General features: G+C 44.2%; 1 protein-coding gene and 1 non-coding gene across 2 annotated transcripts in view; both read right to left on the minus strand.

Moving 5' to 3' along the window:
• Window positions 1-587: 587 nt before the first annotated feature.
• Window positions 588-23195, minus strand: part of LOC105887170 (60S ribosomal protein L7a-like) — a 119655-nt gene continuing 97047 nt past the window's right edge. Inside the window, exons 2-5 of the mRNA XM_012806441.1 lie at window positions 6431-6629; window positions 6245-6258; window positions 5478-6142; window positions 588-681 (exon numbers count right to left, since the gene is read on the minus strand). Of these exons, the coding sequence (XP_012661895.1) occupies window positions 588-681; window positions 5478-6142; window positions 6245-6258; window positions 6431-6629 (972 nt within the window). The remainder of the gene's footprint in view (window positions 682-5477; window positions 6143-6244; window positions 6259-6430; window positions 6630-23195) is intronic.
• LOC111726060 lies at window positions 5274-5398 on the minus strand. Its single transcript, XR_002773952.1, has one exon. It is a non-coding gene; the product is annotated as a small nucleolar RNA SNORA19 (small nucleolar RNA).

Consider the following 23195-nt stretch of genomic DNA (forward strand, 5'->3'; position numbering starts at 1 on the left):
AGCCAGTGTGTGCAGAGATCACAAGGTGAGAGAGGAAGCGGGGGGGGGGGCGGGTATCAGGCTCTTCCAACAACCAGCTCTCTAGTAGGATGTGAATTCACTCCTGTGGCAGGGCACTGATCTATTCATAAACAACCCACCTCCATAACCCAAACACCTCCTATTAGGCCCTACCTTCCAATATTGCCACACTGCAGATTGAATTTCAACATGAGATTTGGTGGGGACAAACATCTAAATCATACTAGTATCTAGCAAAAAAAATTTTTTTGCAGTATCCATTTCCATTTATTTTTAGTTGTCATGTTACCAGTTCTAGAAGTTTCATCTTGTTCAAGCTTTGAGGAATAAAAAAATTTGTGATAATTTTATGTAAACATTAGAAGGAAAATGGAAAAGTAGTTGCATAATAGTCACAATTATTAATTTAAGATAGTGAAACATGTTTAGTAATTTCTCCTTATCCAATGTCTTCCTTACTGTACTATTTTAGTAAAAAGACATAATATGAAAAACAGCTTTTGTAACTTCTTCTGTGACTGTGCCCCTATATTTTTCCCAAGAGATCTCAAGTTCTCCAACTATGGCTAGTTCTTTGAGGGGTAGTTTCCAGCCTTGTTTGGTTTCTTCCTGTGTCCAGGCTGCAGCCCAGAAACAAAGTGTCTTGTGTGCTTCTCATCCCTGCAAGATGGAAGAATCACATGACCAGAAAGTGTCACTTTGGAAAAGGCCCCAGTGTGAGCAGGCCCATTGTTTAGTTGGTTCCTGCTTATAGCATCAGGTGTAGCTAAAATCTACCTGGGAGGCTAAATGAGAGACCTAAAGGCCCACGGCCCTTAATTTTATAAAATTAATCTTCCCTTCCTCAACTCAGTGAGGACACAGACAACAGTAAAGAGGTGATGGTTCTGAGGCATTGTAAAAACCTTGTTTTAACTTTCTTTTTTCTTTGTTTCATAATGTGTGAGTGGCACCTAGCTTCTTATATCTAAACCCTGAACCTAACATCTTTTTTTTCTTTTTTAGGATTATTTTCTTTGTTATTTTGGATTATTTTACCTCTGTCACTAGCTATTTCCTTTGTTGATTCTCCTTTTCCTTTTTTCTCTACAAAAGCCAAAGCTATTATGCAAAATCTTAAAGGACCCATTATGGGGTCCTTTGATAAAGCAGTTTTATGCAGCAACAATAATTTGGGTCCTTTAATAATCTGAGTTAATGTTGAGATGGAGCAAGGTGAACTTGGAGAGAAGTCTGATTAATTTGTCCTGTAGGTCAGTGATTTGCAACCATTTTTCCCCAGGGTTTGCCACGGCTATAGTCCACATAGAGCACAGACTGTGGGTTGCACTTCAGACACCCTGTTGAGAATCGCTGCTTTTCACATATTAGATAACTAAAGGAACCTCAGTCATGTCAGAGTTGAACACTCCAAGGAGTGTCTTAAGTGCTGATAATTCAGTTTCTGGACTGAGGTAGCTCACTGTACTTCAGATGATGCCTGTGACCATTTTGTCAAAGATATAGAAGTCGGGCTTGGGTCTTCATTCATCTTGGTTTGGTTGTAAATGCACCAATTAGGAATCTTTATTGTGAGTGGCTAAAACCCCCAAATTAGCTTAAACAGACTAAAGAGAGAGAGAGAGAGAGAGCGCGCGCGAGTGAGCGCGAAAGGAATTCACTGGCTCTTGTAACTTAAAAGAGTGCAGATAGACCAGCTTCAGGTGAGACTTGATTTAGGGCACAAATAAGGCTCGAGGCTGCACCTCTTGTCTTTCCTTCTCTGTGTTGTCTCCTGTGTAACGGCCCCTGGAGGCTTCAGCTTCCCATCTTTTTTTTGAAACAGAATCTCACTCTGTTGCCCAGACTAGAGTGCCATGGTGTCAATCTAGCTCACAGCAACCTCAAACTCTTAGGTTCTAGAGATGTTCCTGCCTCAGCCTCCCAAGTAGCTGGGATTACAGGTATCTGTCACAATGCCCAGCTAGTTTTTCTATTTGTAGTAGTGATGGGGTCTCATTCTTACTCAGGCTGGTCTCGAACTCCTGAGCTAAAGGGATCCTCCTGCCTTAGCCTCTCAGAGAGCTAGGATTACAGGTATGAGCCTGGATGAATTCCTATCTTTTTTTTTGAGACAGAACCTCAAGCTGTCCCCCTGGGCAGAGTACCGTGGCATTACAGCTCACAGCAACCTCTAACTCCTGGGCTCAAGCGAGTCTCCTGCCTCCGCCTCCCAAGTAGCTGAGACCACAGGCGCCCGCCACAACGCCCGGCTATTTTTTGGTTGTAGCCGTCATTGTTGTTTGGTGGGTCCGGGCTGGGGATTCGAACCCGCCACCTTAGGTGTACGTGGCTGGCGCCTTAGCCGGTTGAGCTATAGGCGCCGAGCCTGAATTCCTATCTTTTTGATAAACAACTTATGTAGGATGACAGGAAATATTTCCCATGTGCCTCACATACCTGGCTCTCCTCACCTGAGGAAATCCCTATGATCAAGAGAGCAGTGTGCTGCCACGTGCACAGAGGGAAAAGAAACCAAGTGGGTGGGGGAGGGAAGAACAATGAACACTGTCTGGGTGACAGGCACTCTTATAACTATGACTCAAGCAGGAAAAACATTCGCACCCCTGTAATATTTTGAAATAAAAAACTCATATATATGCAATATGCTCTTGTGTGAACATATAATTTTTATGTACATATGTGGATATTTAAATGTATGTAAATAATAATGACATAAAGTTAAAACATGTGTATAACAGCAATAACAAAAAGGAGTAGGGAGTTACGCTTCACCTCCCTAAGGAGGGAATATCTACATAAATTATTTGGTATTTTGCATAGGAGATTGGTCTTTCTCCCTATGTTCTTATTTATTCAATAATTTATTTGTTTATTTATTTATTTATTAATTTATTTAATTTTTTGAGACAGAGCCTCAAGCTGTCACCCTGGGTAGAGTGCCGTGGCATCACAGCTCACAGCAACCTCCAACTCCTGGGCTCAAGCGAGTCTCCTGCCTCTGCCTCCCAAGTAGCTGGGACCACAGGTGCCCGCCACAACGCCAGGCTGGTTTTTGGTTGCAGCCATTATTGTTGTTTGGCGGGCCCAGGTTGGATTTGAACTCACCACCTTAGGTGTATATGGCTGGTGCCTTAGCCACTTGAGCCACAGGCACTGAGTCTATTTGTCTATTTTTTGTTGCAGTTTTTGGCTGGGGCTGGGTTCGAACCTGCCACCTCTGGAATATGGGGCTGGTGCCGTATGCCTTGAGCCACAGGTGCCACCCCAATAATTGATTTGTTAAAAAAAAAAAAAAGAAGCATGCTGGGCCGAATCCCTTGCAGGTGGGATGTGCCATGTCTGAGTGCCTGAGGTGAAGCCCATGAACTGACGCCTCGGAGGAAAACTGAGGAACTGGTGCCAAAGTTGGGGAAATGATTGTGGGGAAACGCAAAAAGACTTTGTCCACTGTGGATAAGACAACAATTTTTCTCAGAAATGACTATTGACTATGCTCAAGTCTTTTGGACTATTCAAGACCGCAGAACTTGATACTACAGAGTCTGGAAGCAAGAATTTGAACCTGAAAAAAAAAATGCAATAGCAAATGTTGCTGGTTACGTAACCATTAAAAGAATTTCCCGTTGAGCAGGAGTGTCCACACTGGCTTGTCCACACTGGCCCGGGGGCTGCCTGCTGATTTTGTGAGGACATTTTTTGCTTATCTGTGGTGTCAGATATGTGTGGGCCTTGTCTCCTCTCTCACTCTCTTGTGCTTATCAGCTTCCGTTAGTATTTGTGTCTTTAATGTGTGCCCCCAAGCAACTCTTTTTTCTTTCAATGTGCTGCTTAGGGAAAAAAAGGATGGACATCCCATCTAGAGCATTTATTTGCTTATTCACTATTTGTTGGTTGCCTACTAAGTATCAGGCATGGGTGGCGCCTGTGGCTCAGTGTGTAGAGCACTCGTCCGGTATACTGAAAGTGGCAGTTTTGAATCTGGCCCCTGCCAAACTGCAACAAAAAATAGCCGGGCGTTGTGACAGGCACCTGTAGTCCCAGCTACTGGGGAGGCTGAGACAAAAGAACTGCCTAAGCCTTTAGGAGCTGTGGAGGTTGCAATGGGCTGTGACGCCACCACACTCTACCAAGGGTGACAAAGTGAAACTCTGTCTTAAAAAAAAGTATCAGGCCTGGGAGGGGTATTGGCACCAAGAGGGACATTGGCACTGCAACAGTAAACAACAACAGTGAAAAGCAGAGTGATAGGGTCAGCTTTGAAGTAGGCTCATCTTCAGCATTGCTTGGGAATTATTTTTCATTATTTAAAAAAACTAAGTCATACATGCAGTGAAGTGCACAAACCTTAAACATATGGCTCTGAACAACTGAATCACAATCTCTGTGAGATTTTTCCTTTTTTTTTTTCAAAAAAATAGAAAACAGAGTTAATGACAGTCACTGTTTACTTGGCACTTTTTTTTTTTTTTTGAGACAGAGCCTCAAGCTATTCCCCTGGGTAGAGTGCCATGGCATCACAGCTCACAGCAACCTCCTACTCCTGGGCTCAAGCGAGTCTCCTGCCTCAGCCTCCCAAGTAGCTGGGACTACAGGCGCCTGCCACAACACCTGGCCATTTTTTGGTTGCAGCCGTCATTGTTGTTTGGCGGGCCCTGGCTGGGGATTCAAACCCGCCACGTTAGGTGTATGTGGCTGGCGTCTTAGCTGCTTGAGCTACAGGCGCCGAGCCTACTTGGCACTTTTTATAAGCAATGTCATGACGGTTATGGCAAGCAGATTTCATGCCCGTTTTATTCCAAGAAAAACAACCCAACTAGGATTTGAAAAGATGTGTTTGAGGGATAGTATCTCAAAACTAGGATTTAAAGGGTGGCGCCTGTGGCTCAAAGGAGTAGGGCACTGGCCTCATATGCCAGAGGTGGTGGGTTCAAACCCAGCCCCAGCCAAAAAACTGAAAAACAAACAAACAAACAAACAAACAAAAAACACTAGGATTTGAAAAGATATAAGGATGTCTGTCCTCAACAAGCTCAGAGAATCTGTGTCAATAGAGCATTGCTGAAGCTGGAATTAGAATTCTAGGCTATCAACTCTGAAGTCTGCTCTGAACCATCATATATGGATTATACTATCCCTCAAACATATCTTTTCAAATCCTAGTTTTCCCAAATCAAAAACCTAAATGGTCACATCTTTTGTAGATAAAGACCTGTTACTTACCTAACACATTTAACCACTTTCTATAAAGTCTTTGTCTGAAGGAAACTGGCAGCCTTACTATGTATACTTATACTGCTAATTAACCTTCCACTATTGGTATAATAAGAAATAACACTGCTCACATATAAAGAAAGCAGGTCAACGAAATGTGCACTCTGTGAGATTTTTCTTTTTTCTTTTTTTGGCTTGAAGAATATTTATTATTTTTATGTACAGAAAACTCAATAGTGTACATTTGGCCCGGTTTAGTGGCAAGTTCTTTAGCCTTTGCCTTTTCCAGCTTGCCAATGCGAGCCACAGATTTCGGACCCAGGATGTTGCCTCCCCAGTGATGGTGGATCTCGTGGTATCTGTGATTGTAATTGGTCCTGATAGCTTCCACCAGCTTAGCCAGAGCTCCTCTGTCTTCTGAGTTAACCTGCATGAAGGCCACAGTGGTGCAGCTCTTCCTGTGGACCAGACGCCCCAGCCTGGCCTTCCCCTTGATAATGCTGTAAGGGACCCCCATCTTCTGACACAGGACAGGCAGGAAGACAACCAGCTCAATGGGATCCACATCATGGGCCATCACCACCAGCTGAGCCTTCTTGCTCTCCACCAAGGTGGTGACCGTGTTAACCCCTGCTCTAAGGACAGGTGGTCTCTTAGTGGGGACATCCCTTTTGCCCTCAGCTTTCTTCTCAGTCTGGGCCAATAGTCGCTGCTTCTTCTCTTGCTTTGTTCCTGGTCTGTACTTGTGGCCCAGCTTAAGCAGCTGAGTAGCTGTTTGGCAGTCCAAGACCTGGGTGAACTGATTAATAGCAGGAGGTACTTTCAGCCGCTTGTAGAGGATGGATCTTTGCTGGTGCAACCAGATGTAGTGGGGCCATTTGACAAAGTGGGTGAGGTCCCTCTTGGGCTTGGATGTCCTGCCCAATGGCGAAGTTCTTTTTTTTTTTTGAGACAGAGCCTCAAGCTGTCCTCCTGGGTAGAGTGCTGTGGCATCACAGCTCACAGCAACCTCCAAGTCTTGGGCTCAAGTGAGTCTCCTGCCTCTGCCTCCCAAGTAGCTGGGACTACAGGTGCCCGCCACAATACCCGGCTGTATTTTTTGGTTGCAGCCATCATTGTTGTTTGGAGGGCCTAGGCTGGATTCGAACCTGCCAGCTTAGGTCTATGTGGCTGGTGCCTTAGCCACTTGAGCCACAGGTGCTGAGCCTAATGCCAAAGTTCTTTGGCCTTTTCTTGGACAGAGGGTTCACCACCTTCTTGGCCTTCTGCTTCTTCACCATTGTGGGAACCGGGACCACCTTCTTCCCCTTGGCCTTCTTTCCTTTTAGTATCTTGAGCTGCTGGCGCAGAGAGAGTCTGTGAGATTTTTCTCTGTGAATCCAGCACGGTTCTCCCTAGCGGGGAGGCAGGAACTCCATCAACCTCTAATGCCTCATGTTCCATTATTGGAACAGCAGTGCTGTGTAATTTGTATCCTACTGCTCAAGGTTGAAGGGGTTTGGGGTCACCAGATGAAGGGGGTTTGGCAGGAAGAATGAAGAGGGTTAACGCAGAGTCTGTGTTGAGGGACTGAGGAACTCAGGGATGAGCCCTCCCCCAGCAAACCTTGGTTCTGTATTTGTTATTATAAAACAGGAGGAAGTAGACAAGCTGCTTGTCTGACTTAGCACTGATTAGGGAGGGCGCGGAGAAATTGGATAGAAATCTCTGGATTGAAATCCAGAGAATCTTCATTGTCACACCTCACATATACATTCTTTCCTAGAGGTCAGTTTTCTGCCCTTCTGTACACACACACCCCTTACATGACATTCTCGTTCTCTCAAGTAGAAATTGAGCCTATTTTCAATGTCGGGGCCCAACTTTCTCTACACAAGGTCATCACTGAGGTTTGATTTTTCCCACCTGTCTGCCTCTGAAGGTACGTGTTATCACATGGTGCACAGAGTTACTGGTGTGATACTGCGCAGATACTGGGAGCTTGACAAAAGGGATGTGAATTTTCAGAAAATTTTTGAAGAACCATCTGAAGACAGGTAGATACAACTTTACTGCACTATGTCTTATGCTCGTTATTTTTTCCTATTATTTCTCTATTAGTTATGCATTGTGTTCTAAAAAGAAAATACCAAAATTATGATTATATTAGTTATGGGTTTGACATTTTGCACATTCCATTTTGGAGCATTAGCAAGACTTTTACTACTAGGACTAATAATATCTTTTTTTGAAATTCCTTTCCACTTTTATTTGTTTGGTTTTTTTCCTTAACTTTTTAAAAATTAAATCATGACTGTGTACATTAATGCATTTGTGGGGTACAATGTGCTGATTTTATATACAATTTGGAATGCTTACATCAAACTGGTTACCATAGTCTTTACCTCACTTGTTTAATTGTTATGTTAAGACATTTATACTCTACTCTTAATAGATTTGATGTGCACCCTTGCAATATGCACCATTGGTGAGGTCCCACCGATTATGCTCCCTCCACCTGGACTCCCCCCTCCTCTCCTTGCCCTCCTCTTTCCTCCTTTGTTCTGGGCTATAGTTGTGTTTTATTGAAGTGTGGCTGATTATATATATATATATATTGGTTTCATAATAGTACTGAGTACCCTGGATACTTTTTCTTTCATTCTTAAGATACTTTACTAAGAAGAATATGTTTCAGCTCCATCTATGTAAACATAAAAGAAGTAAAGTCTCCATCTTTTTTATGGCTGCATAATATTCCATGGTGTACATATACCACAATTTATTAACCCATTCATGGGTCGATGGACACTTGGGCTACATCCATGGCTTGGCAATTATGAATTGGGCTGCAATAAACATTCTGGTGCATATATCTTTGTTGTAAAATGATTTTTGGTCATCTGGATATATACCTAGTAGAGGAATTGCAGGATCAAATGCCAGGTCTACTTTTAGTTCAATAAGTATTCTCCAAACTTCTTTCCAAAAGGAATATTTTAGCTTGCATTCCCACCAGCAGTGCAGAAGTGTTCCCTTTTCTCCACATGCACACCAACATCTGTAGTTTTAGGATTTTTTTTTTCTCTGCAATTTTTTTGGCCAGGGCTGGATTTGAACCTACCACCTCTGGCGTATGGGGCCGGCGCCCTTCTCCTTTGAGCCACCGGTGCCGCCCTGTTTTGGGGTTTTGTTATGTGGGCTACTCTTACTGGAGTTAGATGATATCTCAAAGTGGTTTTGATTTGCATTTCTCTGATGATTAAGGATGATGAGCATTTTTTCATGTGTCTGTAGGCCACACACCTGTCTTCTTCAGAGTAGCTTCTGTTCAAGTCTCTTGCTCACAATGAAATGGGATCACTTGTTCTTTTCTTATTAATTGGTTTGAGTTCTTTGTGGATTCTAGTTATCAAACCTCTGTCAGAAACATAACCTGCAAATATCTTCTCCCATTCTGAGGGCTGTCTGCTTGCTTTACTTACTGTGTTCTTGGCTGTGCAAAAGCTGTTTAGTTTGATCGATCCCAGTAATATATTTTTGGTGTTGCTTTCAATGGCCAGGGGGTCCTCCTCATAAAATATTTTCCGAGTTCAATTTCTTCAAGTGTTTTCCCTGCACTCTCGCCAAGTATCCTTATAGTTTTATGTCTTAAGTTTAAATTTTTTATCCAGTGAGAATCAATTTTTGTTAATGGTGAAAGGTGTGGGTCCAGTTTTAGTCTTCTACAATTTGCCAGCCAATTCAACCAGCACCATTTGTTAAATGGGAAATCTTTCCTCCAATTTATGTTTTTGATAGGCTTACCAAATGGTGATAAGTGGCTGGGTTCATGTCTTCGTTCTCTATTCTGTTCCATACATCTACCCCTCTATTTTTGTGCTAGTACCATGCTGTTTTGGTCACTATAGATTTATAATATAGCCTGAAGTCTGGTAGCATGATTCCTCCTGATTTGTTTTATTCTGAGTATGGGAATAAGCTCCTCCTTGAAGGTTTGATAGAATTCTGGTGTGAAGCCATCTGGACCAGGGCATTTTTTTGTTGGAAGAGTTTTTTTTTTTTGAGACAGAGCCTCAGGCTGTTGCCTTGGGTAGAGAGCTGTGGCATCACAGCTCACAGCAACCTCCAACTCCTGGGCTCAAGCAAGTGTCCTGCCTCAGCCTCCCAAGTAGCTGGGACCACAGGCACCCACCACAATGCCTGGCTATTTTTAGTTGCAGCCGTCATTGTTGTTTGGCAGGCCCAGGCTGGATTCAAACCTGCCCTCTGAGGTGTATGTGGCTGGCACCTTAGCCACTTGAGCCACAGGCGCCAAGCCTTGTTGGAAGAGTTTTTATTGTTTCTTTAATCTCAGTGCTTGAAATTGGTCTGTTCAGGAGCTCTATTTCTTCCTGGCTAAGTCTAGGGAGAGGATGTGATTCCAAATATTGATCCATTTCCTTCACATTGTCAAATTTCTGGGCGTAGAGTTTCTGGTATTATTCAGAGATGATCTCTTATATCTCTGTGACATCAGTTGTTATTTCCCCTTTATCATTTCTGATTGAGGTTACTAGAGATTTTACTTTTCTATTTCTGGTTAGTCTGGCCAAAGGTTTATCCATTTTATTTATTTTTTCAAAAAACCAACTCCTTGTTTCATTAATTTTCTGAATGATTCTTTTGTTTTCAGCTGCATTGATCTCTGATTTAATTTTGGATAGTTCTTTTCTTCTGCTGGGTTTAGGCTTCTTCTTTTCCAATTCCATAAGATGGCTTGTGAGTTTATTGATGCGCTCTCTTTCTGTTTTTTGAATGTAGGCATCTAAACTTTTAAATTTTCCTCTCAGAACTGCTTTTGCAGTATCCCACAGGTTTTGGTAGCTTATGTCTTCATTGTTGTTATGCTCAAGGAAGTTAATGATTTCCTCTTTTATTTCTTTCTGCACCCAACTGTCATTCAACAGAAGGTTGTTTAGTTTCCATGCCTCTGTGTGGGATTGAACGTTTTTGTTGGAGTTGAGTTCCACCTTTAGTGCTTTGTGGACAAGGTAAAATTTCATTCTTTTGATTCTGTTGAGGTTTGTTTTGTGTCCTAGGATATGATCAATTTTCAAGGATGTTCCATGGGGCGATGAGATGAATGTATTCTTTATCTTTGCGATGGAGTGTTCTATGTAGATATCTACGTCTATCAAGCACAGTTGTTCTAGGGTCTCATTTAAGTTTCTTATATCTTTGTTTAATTTCTGTTTAGAGGATCTGTCCAGCTCTTTAAGAGTAGCGTTAAAGTCCCCTGTTATTATGGCGTTATAGGATATCATGTTGTTCAGACTGAGTAAGGTCTATTTCAAGAATCTGGGAGCATTTAAGTTGGGTGCATAAATATTTAGAATTGAAATGTCTTCTTGTATTTTTCCCTTGGCCAATATAAAGTGACCATCTTTGTCTTGTTTGACTTTAGTTGCTTTATCTATGTATCTGAAACATGTATCTGAAAATAAGATTGCAACCCCTCTTTTCTTCTGAATTCCGTTTGCCTAAAAAATTATCTTCCAACCCTTAACTCAGAGTTTTAATTTGTCTTTTGAAGGTAGGTGTGTTTCCTGCTGACAGCAAATGGATGGCTTATGTTTTTTAATCCATCAGCCAATCTGTGCCTCTTCAGTGGGGAATTCAAGCCATTAACATTTATTGAGATAACTGATAAGTGTGGTAGTGTTCTATTCATCTTATTTTGTGAGAGTCCATTGCTTAGTTTTATCTTTTGCATCATTGTGGAGGTTAGGTTCTATCCTTTAATTTCTGAGTTCTTACTTTGCTGTTGATCCATTGTGATGGTCAGTGTGTAGAACAGGTTGAAGTATTTCCTGTAGAGTTGGTCTTGTTGTGGCAGATTTCTCTGTCCATTTTATTTTCTTTTATTTTTTCTCTCTCCGTCAATTTTAAAGCTTAGCTTAGCAGGATATAGAATTCTGGGCTGTAAATTGTTCTGTTTAAGTAGATTAAAGGTAGATGACCATTGTGGTATTGCTTGAAAAGTTTCATTAGAGAAGTCTGCAGTCATCCTGATGGCTTTGCCCCTGTAGGTCAACTGGCGCTTACTCCTGGCAGCTTGAAGCATCTTTTCTTTTGTCTTGACTTTGGACAGGTTCATCACAATGTGTCTTGGAGAAGTTCTGTTAGATTTGAGGTGACCTGGGGTCCGATATCCCTCTGAAAGAAGTGTGTCAGAATCTTTGGTAATATTTGGGAAATTTTCATTTATAATATTCTCTGGTATGGCTTCCATTCCTATGGGGCATTCTTCTTCCCCGTCTGGGATACCTATAACTCATATGTTTGAACTCTTCATAAAGCTCCATAATTCTGTCCAGTGAATGTTCTGCTTTCTCTCTCTTTTTTCCCTGCCTCTTTACCTATCTGAGTCAGGTAGGCCGCAGGCCACATGCAGCCCACCTAGGACATTTATCCGGCCCACCGGGTGTTTTTGCTGCTGCTGCCTCCTGTCCTGCTTAGCAGCTGACTCGTCCTGGGGCCCACAGTCCGGCCCTCCACCGGTCTAAGGGACAGTGAACTGGCCCCCTGTTTAAAAAGTTTGAGGACCCCTTATCTGAGTTATCTCAAGAGCTTTGTCCTCTACCTCTGAGATTCTTTCTTCTGCATGGTCTAATCTGTTGTTGATACTTTCTGTTGCATCTTTAAGTTCCCTAATTGACTGCTTCAGTTCCTTCAGCTCTGCTATATCCTTTCTCTATTCTTCATATCGTTCGTCCCTTATTTGATTCTGTTTTTGAATTTCCTTTTGGTTATTTTCCACTTTATCAGCAATTTCCTTCATTGTTTCCATCATTTCCTTCAGTGTTTTCATCATCTGTATTCTAAAGTCCCTTTTTGTCATTTTCTAACATTTCTTTATAGGTGGAATCCTCTGCAGTAGCTACCTCCTGGTCCCTTGGGGGGTTGCTCTGGACTGGTTTTTCATGTTGTCAGGATTTTTCTGCCGATTCTTCCTCATGAGTGTTTTCTTTTATCTGTTTCCTTGTCCTAATTTTCCTTTCACTTCCTCTTGCTCTTTACGTTGCTGTACCTCTGGCCTAGGGTTTCGATGAGTCAGCTGCCCGTGGGATTAGATCAAATGAATACATGTAACCACTTGCCAGTTCTCCACTGCTTTTGTTCTCCTCATGGGGTCCCGAAGTCCCTTGCCGACTCCCTGTGTCCCCAAAGGGATGTTTCTGGGTAGATCCCATCAGCCAGAGATGCCTGAAGTTTTCTTTCCCCAGTCTCACAGAGCTTTGTTGCAAGGAAACTGTTACTTGGTAGCCGTCTTGCTGCTCCCCCCTCCTCTTTAAGCACTTTCAATGAGCGATGTGTGAAATTTGTTACAAATGAAACATATTTCAGCTCTGATGAATGCATGTCTCCTTATTTTGGTTGTCATGGGTGCAAACCATTTACTAGAGGAAAGCCCATTTGGTTTGGCTATAGGTTTTGGTTTGGTGCAACACATCTGGGGTATATTAGCTGGTTTCAGTCGTGTCAGGGTAAAAATTCAAGTACTAAACATGAGGAATGTGGTGTCAGTGTGTCACTTGTCCTTCAGTTTAGTGAGGCACTCTCAAAGGCACACCCTGGATGATACCATTTTGTATTCGCTAACTTTTTCACTAGTATTACACTTCTTAAGAAGCTCAGTTCAATGGGACTTCAGGCAACAGGTACAGGAAGAAAGGATCACATTGACAAAGCGCCACTGGAATCAGATGTAGCTCTGAAGAAAAAAGAACAAGGCACATTCAATTATTGAGTTGATGGCAAAGGCAATATTGTCTGCAGATGGAATGATAACAGTGTTGTCACTGTTGCCTCATCTGGTGCTGGTATTGATGCCCTGGGTCTTGTCAATCATTATTCCCAGAAACTGAAAAAAAAAAAATCCACGTTCAGCAGCCAAGTATGATCAAACATTTCTTGGGAGACATATGAAAGTTGTAAATGGTGATGCCCAGAGACAAAGCCGCAGAGGAGATGTTCAGGACAGATTGAAAGGGGAGACCCATGTGGGCAGTAAAGATGGAATCTATGCCTGAGGGGCAGTTAGAGACCAATTTATATGGGGCAATGGCAGGTAGGTACATTCCACAGGTTGCCTGTCAGGTTTAGGTCTTCTGGTGTGAATTTCTTACTGGGTGGGCTAGAACCATCCTTTGTGTCTTTGTCTTAGAAGGAGAGAAGGAGGAGGGGCAGGGGAACAGCATTTGCATGGGCCTGCACTGGCCCCCCAACAGCTTAGAAAGAGCTGATAACAACATTGTTAAATATTGGGCATCAATCCATGGAAAGAAATGGTATTCAAGTCCTCTTTTGTTCTGTTTTGAATTGGTCTTACAAACTGCTTGGCAACTGCATAAAAGATATGATGAGAAACCAGTGGATTTTCTGGCGTTTCACTGAGGTGTGGGTGCCATTGTCTGGAGACCCATGGTCTTCCTCCAGAACCTGGGCAAAGAGGAAGACCTTCTCAGAAGCGTAACATTGACTCACATTATGGCGGCACGAATCATGTGATAGTCAAGCAGGGAAAGCAAACACGGTGTGCCGAATGTCATAAGAACACCACTTTTCTTTTTTTCTGAGACAGAGCCTCAAGCTGTCCCCCTGGGTAGAGTGCCATGGCATCATAGCTCACAGCAACCTCCAACTCCTGGGCTCAAGCGAGTCTCCTGCCTCAGCCTCCCAAGTAGCAGGGACCACAGGCGCCTGTCACAACCCCCAGCTATTTTTTTGGTTGCAGCCGTCATTGTTGTTTGGCAGGCCCAGGCTGGATTCGAACCTGCCACCTTAGGTGTATGTGGCTGGCGCCTTAGCCACTTGAGCCATAGGCGCCAAGCCAGAACACCACTTTTTGATGTGAAAAATGTGATGTTGCCTTACATGTGAAGTGTTTTGTTGAATATCACACAGAATAGCAGGTGTCACCACCTCCTGAGGTAAGAAACATGATTTTACACATTATGACAATGTAGCAAAATCGTTTTGTCTAGTGTTTCACTTTCAGAATGTCACATAACTCAACAATGGAATATAATAAAAGTTTTTTTCTCTTCAAATTCTTGTTCCTTGAGTTTTTCTAGGAAACATGTGAATTTCATGCAAAAAATTCAAAAATTCCAACCTACAGCATAAATGGGGTAAACACGTAAACGCAGTCATTAGCCTTGGAGAAGAGCCTCAGGAAGAGATTCCTTGCCACCAGAATCATTTCTTTAATGACTGTTGGTCATCTGTCCCTGCCAAGGGTTCTCGTTAATCACCTGTGTATGAAAGGTGAAAGCATGATTCATTTCCTAGAGGGCAAATGCTTGGCTTCTGCGCCAGGGTGTCCTCAACGTTCCCAGGGTCATCACCAGAGCACCTGAGCTAAACCTTCAACTATTTCCCAGCACAATGCTTCGGGTAGCCACCAGGCAGCCATCAGATTGGGCATGTAAGATAAAAAAGATTTTGCCATTTCTGGTCTTTCTAGCTGTTGAAGTAAACCAAAATATGCCACCCCCAAATACTCCTCTTTGGCATATTTCAATATGGTTACTTACAGGGGCTGCAAACAGAGGCATAGCCTTGAAATCTGCCCTTTTTTGGGGGGAGATTTGCATGTATGGAAGAAATCTACGTTGGTGAGGCAAACAGGCTTTCTCTGAGGTCCCCCCGCCTCTCCTTAAATGCCTTATTAGATTAACTCACAGGAAAAGGAGACTAAAACAAGGACACTTTTAAAATCTGACAGAGAAGCTTTTATCACAGTTTTCCATCTATTCTTTTGGAGGGCAGCTCTAAGATTACCCAAGGGATTTTTATGTACATAGCAAGGCAGCCTTTGCTTGCCTCTAGTTCTCCAGAAACCCTAACTCCCTACTCTTTCAGTAGCCTCAGCATGGCTTAAAAATGTCAGTCATCTGGCTTAGTTTGCAGGATTCCCGTATCCATGTGTATGTTAATAAATGTGTGTGCTTTTCTCCCATCAATCTGTCTATTGTTAATTCATTTTAATAGAGGTAGACTTGAATCTTCTGAAAGTTTGAACTCCCCTACACTGTCAACAGAAGAAAAAAATGTTTTTTTTTTTTTGTTTTTTTTTTTTTGAGACAGTCTCAAGCTGTCACCCTGGGTAGAGTGTTCTGGGGTCACAGCTCACAGCAACTTCAAACTCTTGGGCTCAAGTGATCCTCTTGCCTCAGCCTCCTGTGTAGCTGGGAGTACAGGCACCTGCCACACTTGTTTTTTGGCTTTTGTTCAAGTTGGTCTCCAACCCCTGAGCTCAAGCAATCCACCTGCCTCAGCCTCCCAGACTGCTGGGATTATATGTGGAAGCCACTGTGGCTGGCCTTCTTGCTTTCTTATTTATTTTTTTGAGACAGAGTCTCACTATGTCGCTTTCAGTAGAGTGCTCCTTTTTATTTTTTAAGAGATGAAGTCTCCACTGTGTTGCCCAGGCTGGACTTGAACTTTTGGGACTCAAGCAGTCCTCCCGCCTCAAGTCTTCTGATTAGCTGGCACTGCAGGCTGCCTTACTTTCTTGATGGTGCTTGTCACTTTCTGAAATTGTCCACATGTTGGAGTCCTACAGTGAATGATGAGTGGTTAAACCCTTTGGTATCTTCAATTGCCTTAGGATTAAGTCCTACCTCCTGTCATAGCAAAATCTGACCCTCTTTATTTCTCTGGCTTCTCATCCAGGTCCTGTTCCAGCTCCTTGGAACCACATCCTGCTCTCACCTAACCATGCCCTCTTCTCTGGTTCTCTTTCACACGCTGTCCCGTTTCCAGACTATTTCTTTCCTTAGGACTGCTTTTCCCTCTTGACCCTTTGGGTCCCCGACCCCCTGGCCTGAGTAAGGACCCCTTGCTGTGTGCTCTAGGAGCTTTCTGAGCTTCCCTCATCCAAGGATTTCTGGCTATTTATTTGTTTATTTATTTTTGAGACAGGGTCTCACTCTGTTGCCCAGGTTAGAGTGCAGTGTCATCATAGCTCACAGCAACCTCAAACTCCTGCATTCAAACAATCCTCCTCAGCCTCCTAAGTAGCTGAGACTACAGGTACATGCCACCATGACCAGCTGATTTATTTTATTTTTTGTAGAGTCAGGGGTCTTGCTATTGCCCAGGCTGGTCTCAAACTCCTGCCCTCAAGTGATCCTCCCATCTCGGCCTCCCGAAGTGCTAGGATTACAGACATGAACCATGCACCTGGCCTCCTGCTATTTCTTATTGCCCATTTATTTGTCCAGATTTCTTCACTAAATGTGTAGTTGGGAAAGGGGTTGGCTCGCTTCCTGGGGTCTCTTCAGAGTCTTGAAGGGAGCCTGGCATACAGGTACTTGTTGAACCAATGAATATATGACCAAAGTACCTGAAAGGAGCTTAGAAGCAATTCCACATGCTGGTAACACAATGTCTCATTTGGGTTTGTGTTGCTATAAAGGAATGTCTGAGACTGGGTAATTTATAAAGAAAAGAGGTTTGTTTGGCTCACAGGTCTGCAGACTGCACAAGAAGCCTGGTGACAGCTGGGTACGGTGCCTCATGTCTGTAATCCTAGAACCCTGGGAGGCTGAAGTGGGTGGATTGCTTGAGATCACAAGTTCCAGACCAGCCTGAGTAAAAGCAAGACCCTGTCTCTACTAAAAATAGAGAAACAGAGGCAAGAGGATTGCTTGACCCTGAGTGGGAGGTTGCTGCGAGCTATGATGCCATGGCACTCAACCCAGGGTGACAGCTTGAGACTTTTTTTTTTGAGACAGAGCCTCAAGCTGTTGCCCTGGGTAGATTGCTGTGGCATCACAGCTCACAGCAACCTCTAATTGTGGGCTCAAGTGATTCTCCTGCCTTGCCTCCCAAGTAGTTGGGACTACAGGCACCTTCCACAACACCCGCTATTTTTTGTTGCAGCTGTCATTGTTGTTTGGTGGGCCCAGGCTGCATTCGAACCCGCCAGCTCAGGTGTATGCAGCTGGTGCCTTAACCGCTTGAACCACAGGCGCCCAGCCACAGCTTGAGACTTTGACTAAAAACAAAATAAAACAAACAAACAAACAAAAAAAAACCAAGGCTCAGCACCGGTAGCACAGTGGTTACACTGCCAGCCACATACATCAAGGCTGGCAGGATAGAATAGGCAGGGCCCAGCTAAACAACAATGACAACTGCAACAAAAAATAGCTGGGCATTTTGGCAGGCACCTATACTCCCAGTTACTTGGGAGGCTGAGGCAAGAGGATCGCTTGAGCCCAAGAGATTGCTGTGAACTATTATGCCAGGACACTCTACCCAGGGTGATAGAGTGAGACTCTGTCTCAAAAAAAAGAATAAAAGGTCAGAAATCTTAGATGTGGAGAAATGATTTTCCCCAGAGCTGTGTCTGTACTAAACAGGTGACGGGAGATGGGTTGGTGATCAGGAGACTTGCATTTGCCTCCTCACTCTGTGACATTCCGGGAATTCTAAAGCATAGAAGAGAGATTCCAAAATACTCTCAACCTATGGAAAAAATGCCACCAATTCTTTTGGGGACTAAAGGTTTGTGTTCTACTCTAGTTAGTCAGACCTAATTAATCTGGGCTGAGATGAGGTGTAACAGGCCTGATCCTCACAGGGAGGATTTATGGGCTTTCTCCTTCTGCCCCCGTGTGGAGGGGCAGAGAATGTGCAGAGGGAGTCAGCTGCTGAGGACCGTCCCAGCCTCTCCTCTCCCTGCTGCCAGAAGACTACACAGCTGGGGCTCTGCCCGAAGGAATGAGCCAAAATCTGAAAAGAGTCTCAGTGAGGAGACTTTATGACCCTTAAGTTTTAAAAATCTCAAGCCAGTACACAGCAGCACTTTAAGAAAAAGAAAGAAAAAAAAAAACCAGGGTCTTTGTTACCCAGGCTGGAGTGCAGTGGCATGATCATAGATCATAGCTCACTGCAGCCTCAAACTCCTGGGCTAAGGGATCCTTCTGCCTTAACCTCCGAAGTAGCTGGGACTACAGGCTTGCACCACCACAGCTGGCTAATTTTTTTTTTTTTATTTCTTGTAGAGTCAGAATCTTGCTATGTTGCCCAGGCTGGTCTCTAACTCTTGGCCTCAAGTGATCCTGCCTTGGCCTCCCAAGGTGCTGAGATGACAGGCCCCAGGACCCAGCCCAGCCCACAGAAGCTCTTATATGCCCTTCAGTCACAGCAGGCTTTTAGACATTGACACCCAAATGGTTCTCAAATGCCTTTTATGGGGCTTTGAGCTGGGAGGAATCAGGAATTCTGCGTTTGAGGCCCTCATATCTCAAAGGTTCAGACAGCTTTGGGCTTTGCTGTGTTTGTTGGGAGCCAGAGGACTGGGCCATCTTTGATCTGAATACCTGATTTGAGGAATCTGGGATAGCCTCCTTTGGGTGTTCATGATGAAGAAATGTTGTTGGGGAAAATGGCCAGAAAAATCCTACTGTACTCTTGGTCAGCTTGGCATAGAAAGGCATCTTGATGGCCTAGTTGTCGCCAAGAAATTGAACTAGAAAAGTTCAAGAACTGGGCATTGTCTAAAATTAAATCTATGGAATGATTATGGCAGAAAGGCTTTTCTAGTTTGGCCTTTGTACTTATTTTCCTAATAGTCAGGAGTTAGATTGGTGGAGAGTATATCAGAAAATCTAGAGTGTTGAACATTGTAGATTTTGAGTTAATGGAATTTTTTTCCTATTCAGGGACTGAACTATCTCAGCTAAATTACAACAGCCAAATTCTCCTGTGTCTCCTCAACTGGGTTAATTGTCCTGGGGGGTTTATTTTTAGTTTCTAGAGGCTTGAACTGCCAGAAGCAGTTTTAGATGCAGGAACAGAGGATCCCTCTGTTCTACAGAGGACTACCTTTTAGTTGAAGGGGACCGTTTTGGGCTAGAAAAAGGGAATTCATTTTTGAGGGGAAAAGAAAGTAAGGGGTGAGTATTGCTTTTTTTTGGAGAGAATTTCTGGTTAGGCCTTTGTGGGGGGGGGGAGCCTCTGGAATCAGCTTGCATGGCCCCACATGAATTGTGTTTGATGTTTATCTATAAAAAGGGGAAGACCTTGTAATTTTATTAGCTGGGTAAATGCAGGATATCCCCCATTTTTAGTCACCAGGACAAGTAAAGTTTCCCAGGTGTCTGTTTCAAGGGGAAGTGCTTCTGATCACAGGAAACATGTGAAGTCTGGACTCCTAGGTAGAGTTTGAAGGAAACCGCCTTGTTCCTTGGTTATAGGAAGTTTTCTTGTGAACGTGGGATCACCTGTTGGCTCCAAACTCGAGTGCGCAGTAGGTTAAAGCTGTTTCCTGGGCCTCGCGAAGTCCACCTGGGAGGTTCCGAGTCCTTCAACTTGTGCGCACCTTCCACAGCTCAGGTGTCAACAGTTAATGAGCTGCGACTCCAGATTCTCAAAGTCTGAGGCGTTGGGGTGCAGGTGGGACCCACAAATCTGTACTTACAACAACTCCCCTGTTGGTTGTTAAAGCAAACACTTGCGAGAAAGGAAAGGACAGGAAGGAAACCTCACCTTCAGGTCACACAGCCGCTTCGCTTCTGTCTGGTGTTCATGTCTGAGAGGCAAGAACACCTTTTTAGCAAACCTCTCGTTAAAAATCGAACTCCAGACAATTTAAATTTAGCAGAATTTATTTGAGCAAAGAATGATTCATGAATTGGATGGTACTCAGAACCTGAGTTCAGAGACCTCCTTTCTGCAAGGGAGCGGTGAATGTTTACAGACGGAAAACAGTAAGTACAGAGATAGCCGCACTGGCGGCAGCCGCGCAGGGGCCTTATTGGGCTGTGGGCGGGGCAGCCGGCAGCAGGTGCTAGGCTGACGCTCGCCTGTTTGTGATTGGCTGCCACTCTGCTGTTCTTTATGCTCCCACACCAGGTTTTCAGTTTGTGTGCTGAGTTAGGTTGCTGTTCGTTACCTGGGAGCTCGAAGTTCAGAGACAGCTTCAGGTCGGGGCCTCCTGCTTGTCCAAGTCTCTCGTTGTACACTCTTCTGTGCGAATATGCATTTAATATCCTTTTGGATATTAAGGCCATAAAGCAAAGGTGCGAAGGGTGCCGCTTTTCAGGACCTGAGAAACAGGTGAGGCCCCGCCCGCCACCCCGTCCATTAGCGAGTGCTTATTAAATTTCTCGTCCCGGCGTCCCCTTTCCTCCCGCTGTTTCCTTAGACGGCATGGTGTGTAGCTGCGGTGTAGCTGGGTAGGTGAGGCTAAGAAGGGGCAGTTTATGGAGTCTCGTGTTTGCACACTCCCGAGACTGCGCGCAGCCGGCGTGCCCTTGAACGCCGAGGTCTGTGAGGGTCTCTGGGGACAGGGGCTAATTCTGGAGCGTCTTGCTGTTCTCTGCTGCCCCCTGGGGGAGTATTCTCACACTGTCGCTCCAGATCACCTCTAAGAAGACTGGGTCGGTTTCAGGTGAACCAAACCCCGGCTGAGTGCGAAGGAGAATTTCAATGGTTAGATTCACATATGGCGGATAACATATGCGACTCTGGAAGAATCCATCCACTCCAGCTCCTTCACCTGAAGCTTTAATTCTAGCTCTAGCATTCCCACATGTGATTGTCTCTGTTTCTTGTGGGCTGGCTTCAAGATCTCAAATTAAGGGCCGTGCGCGGTGGCTCACGCCTGTAAGCCTAGCTCTCTGGGAGGCTGAGGCAGGAGGATCCTTTGAGCTCAGAAGTTGGAAACCGGCCTGAACAAGAGCGAGACCCCGCCTCTACTAAGAGCAGGAAAAGTTAACCTGGCGTTGTGGTGGGCACCTGAGGTCCCAGCTACTCAGGAGGCTGAGGCAGGAGGATTGCTTGAACCCAGGAGTTTGAGGTTGCTGTGACCTGGACTCAAGCCACGGCACTCTAGCCTGAACAATAAAGTGAGACTCTGTCTCAAAAAGGAAAAACAATCTCATCTCAAACTTGTCATTTTTCTTAGTGATAAGAAATCTTGTCAGTTCCTCACTGAAATCAAGTCTACCCTATTTCTCAGATGTGTTAGAAGTAAACTAACCAAGGTAATAAGTTTAATCATACTTGTCTTTTTTTTTTCTTTGAGACAGAGCCTCAAGCTGTCCCCCTGGATAGAGTGCTGTGGCATCACAGCTCACAGCAACCTCCAACTCCTGGGCTTAAGCGAGTCTCCTGCCTCCACCTCCCAAGTAGCTGGGACCATAGGCGTCCACCACAACAGCTGGCTATTTTTTGGTTGCAGCCATCATTGTTGTTTGGCAGGCCCGGGCTGGATTCGATCTCACCATCTTAGGTGTACGTGGCTGGCGCCTTAGCCACTTGAGCCACAGGTGCTGAGCCAAACATACTTGACTTTAGGGAATACTCAGCATCTCCTTTTCTGCAGTGGGCCCAGTGAGCTGGTAAACATAGCAGCTGTTCCCGATTCATTTCTCCCAGCCTCAATTCCCAGTTGTCCCAAATTCATCGTATTTTATTCTTTCGCCCCTCCTCATCTCTCAGCTGCTTGTAATATAGACCCACTTAGCACCTCTAACATCTTAACATGTGGATCAGCAGTTTTACGCAGAAACTATCCGTGTTACTGGGTAACTCGTGACTGGGGAGTCAGGACAGTCTCAGTTCCAGCACCGAGAACGAGAGTGATGCTTCTATGTGATGAGGATGACGTGAGATGCTTATGTAAGACGCTGCCACATAACCCAGTGAACATTAGCCTTTTTGTTCTTTTCTAAGTTCTCACAATTATTCATTAGACAGTTTGTTCTAGACTCTTACCTGGAATGGTCACCAAGTCCTGTGGTTTGCTGACCACATTCTTTATGATTTCTCAAGTGGTGATAATGTATGGCCCTATGCTCAAGGCAGATACGGCCTTGACCCAGTGGCATCACAGTGGAAGGAGAGAAAAAGCAGTCTCAGACCTTGTCATGCCAGGGGTTAAAGGGACGGTACTTTTTGGCATTCACACATGTCCTGCATAAAAGCAAAACCTGCCCTTTCCCCTGGGTTTAAACAATTCATCTACTACAATAAAAAAAAAAAATAAGAATTATTGCGCCCTGAGATAAAGTAGACATATCAGGGTCACCCTGACCGAGATGGTTCCCCAAATAGTAAGATGTGAATATTTCCTGTAAACTTAGGCTCCTGAAAAAAAACAATTTTATCCCCAATTTTGCTCTGTTGACGTCTGGAGTGAGGGCAGGAGCTTTGCGAATGTAAGTCACGTGAGTAGTTGCTGCCTTCTCACTGGATTAGATTAATGCATACTTTGTAACTTTTGTAATATTTTATCTATTTTGAGTCTTTTTTTTTTTTAAAGTTTGGCTAGCTGGCACTTCTAAGTCTGATTCCCTTGCTCTTCTTTGAAGGTGAACTCTTCTGTCTTTTTTTTTTTTTTTTTTTTGCAGTTTTTGACTGGGGCCGGGTTTGAACCCACCACCCCTGGTATATGGGGCCAGTGCCCTACTCCTTGAGCCATAGGCGCCACCTTTCTTTCCTTTTCTGAATGCTTCTTTCCCTGGGTATTCCTTTGATACCTGTTATGCTGGGTCATGGTAAATATAATACAAAATCTCAAAAAATGTCCTATGTGGTCTTCTTTGTTGTTAAGATTTACTTATTTATTTTGTAGAGACAGAATCTCACTTTATAGCCCTCGGTAGAGTGCTGTGGCATCACACAGCTCACAGCAACCTCCAACTCCTGGGCTTAAGCAATTCTCTTGCCTTAGCCTCCCAAGTAGCTGGTACTACAGGTGCCCACCACGACGCCTGGCTATTTTTCTGTTGCAATTTGGCTGGGGCCAGGCTTGAATCCACCACCCTCAGTATATGAGGCCAGTGCCCTCTCACTGAGCCACAGTTGCCGCCCTATTTATTTATTTATTTATTTATTTTTTGAGACAGAGCCTCAAGCTGTCCCCCTGGGTAGAGTGCCGTGGCATTACAGCTCACAGCAACCTCCAACTCCTGGGC

This window comes from Otolemur garnettii, unplaced genomic scaffold (assembly GCF_000181295.1).
Source record: "Otolemur garnettii isolate 467f Iridium unplaced genomic scaffold, OtoGar3 scaffold00052, whole genome shotgun sequence".
Taxonomy (NCBI): domain Eukaryota; kingdom Metazoa; phylum Chordata; class Mammalia; order Primates; family Galagidae; genus Otolemur; species Otolemur garnettii.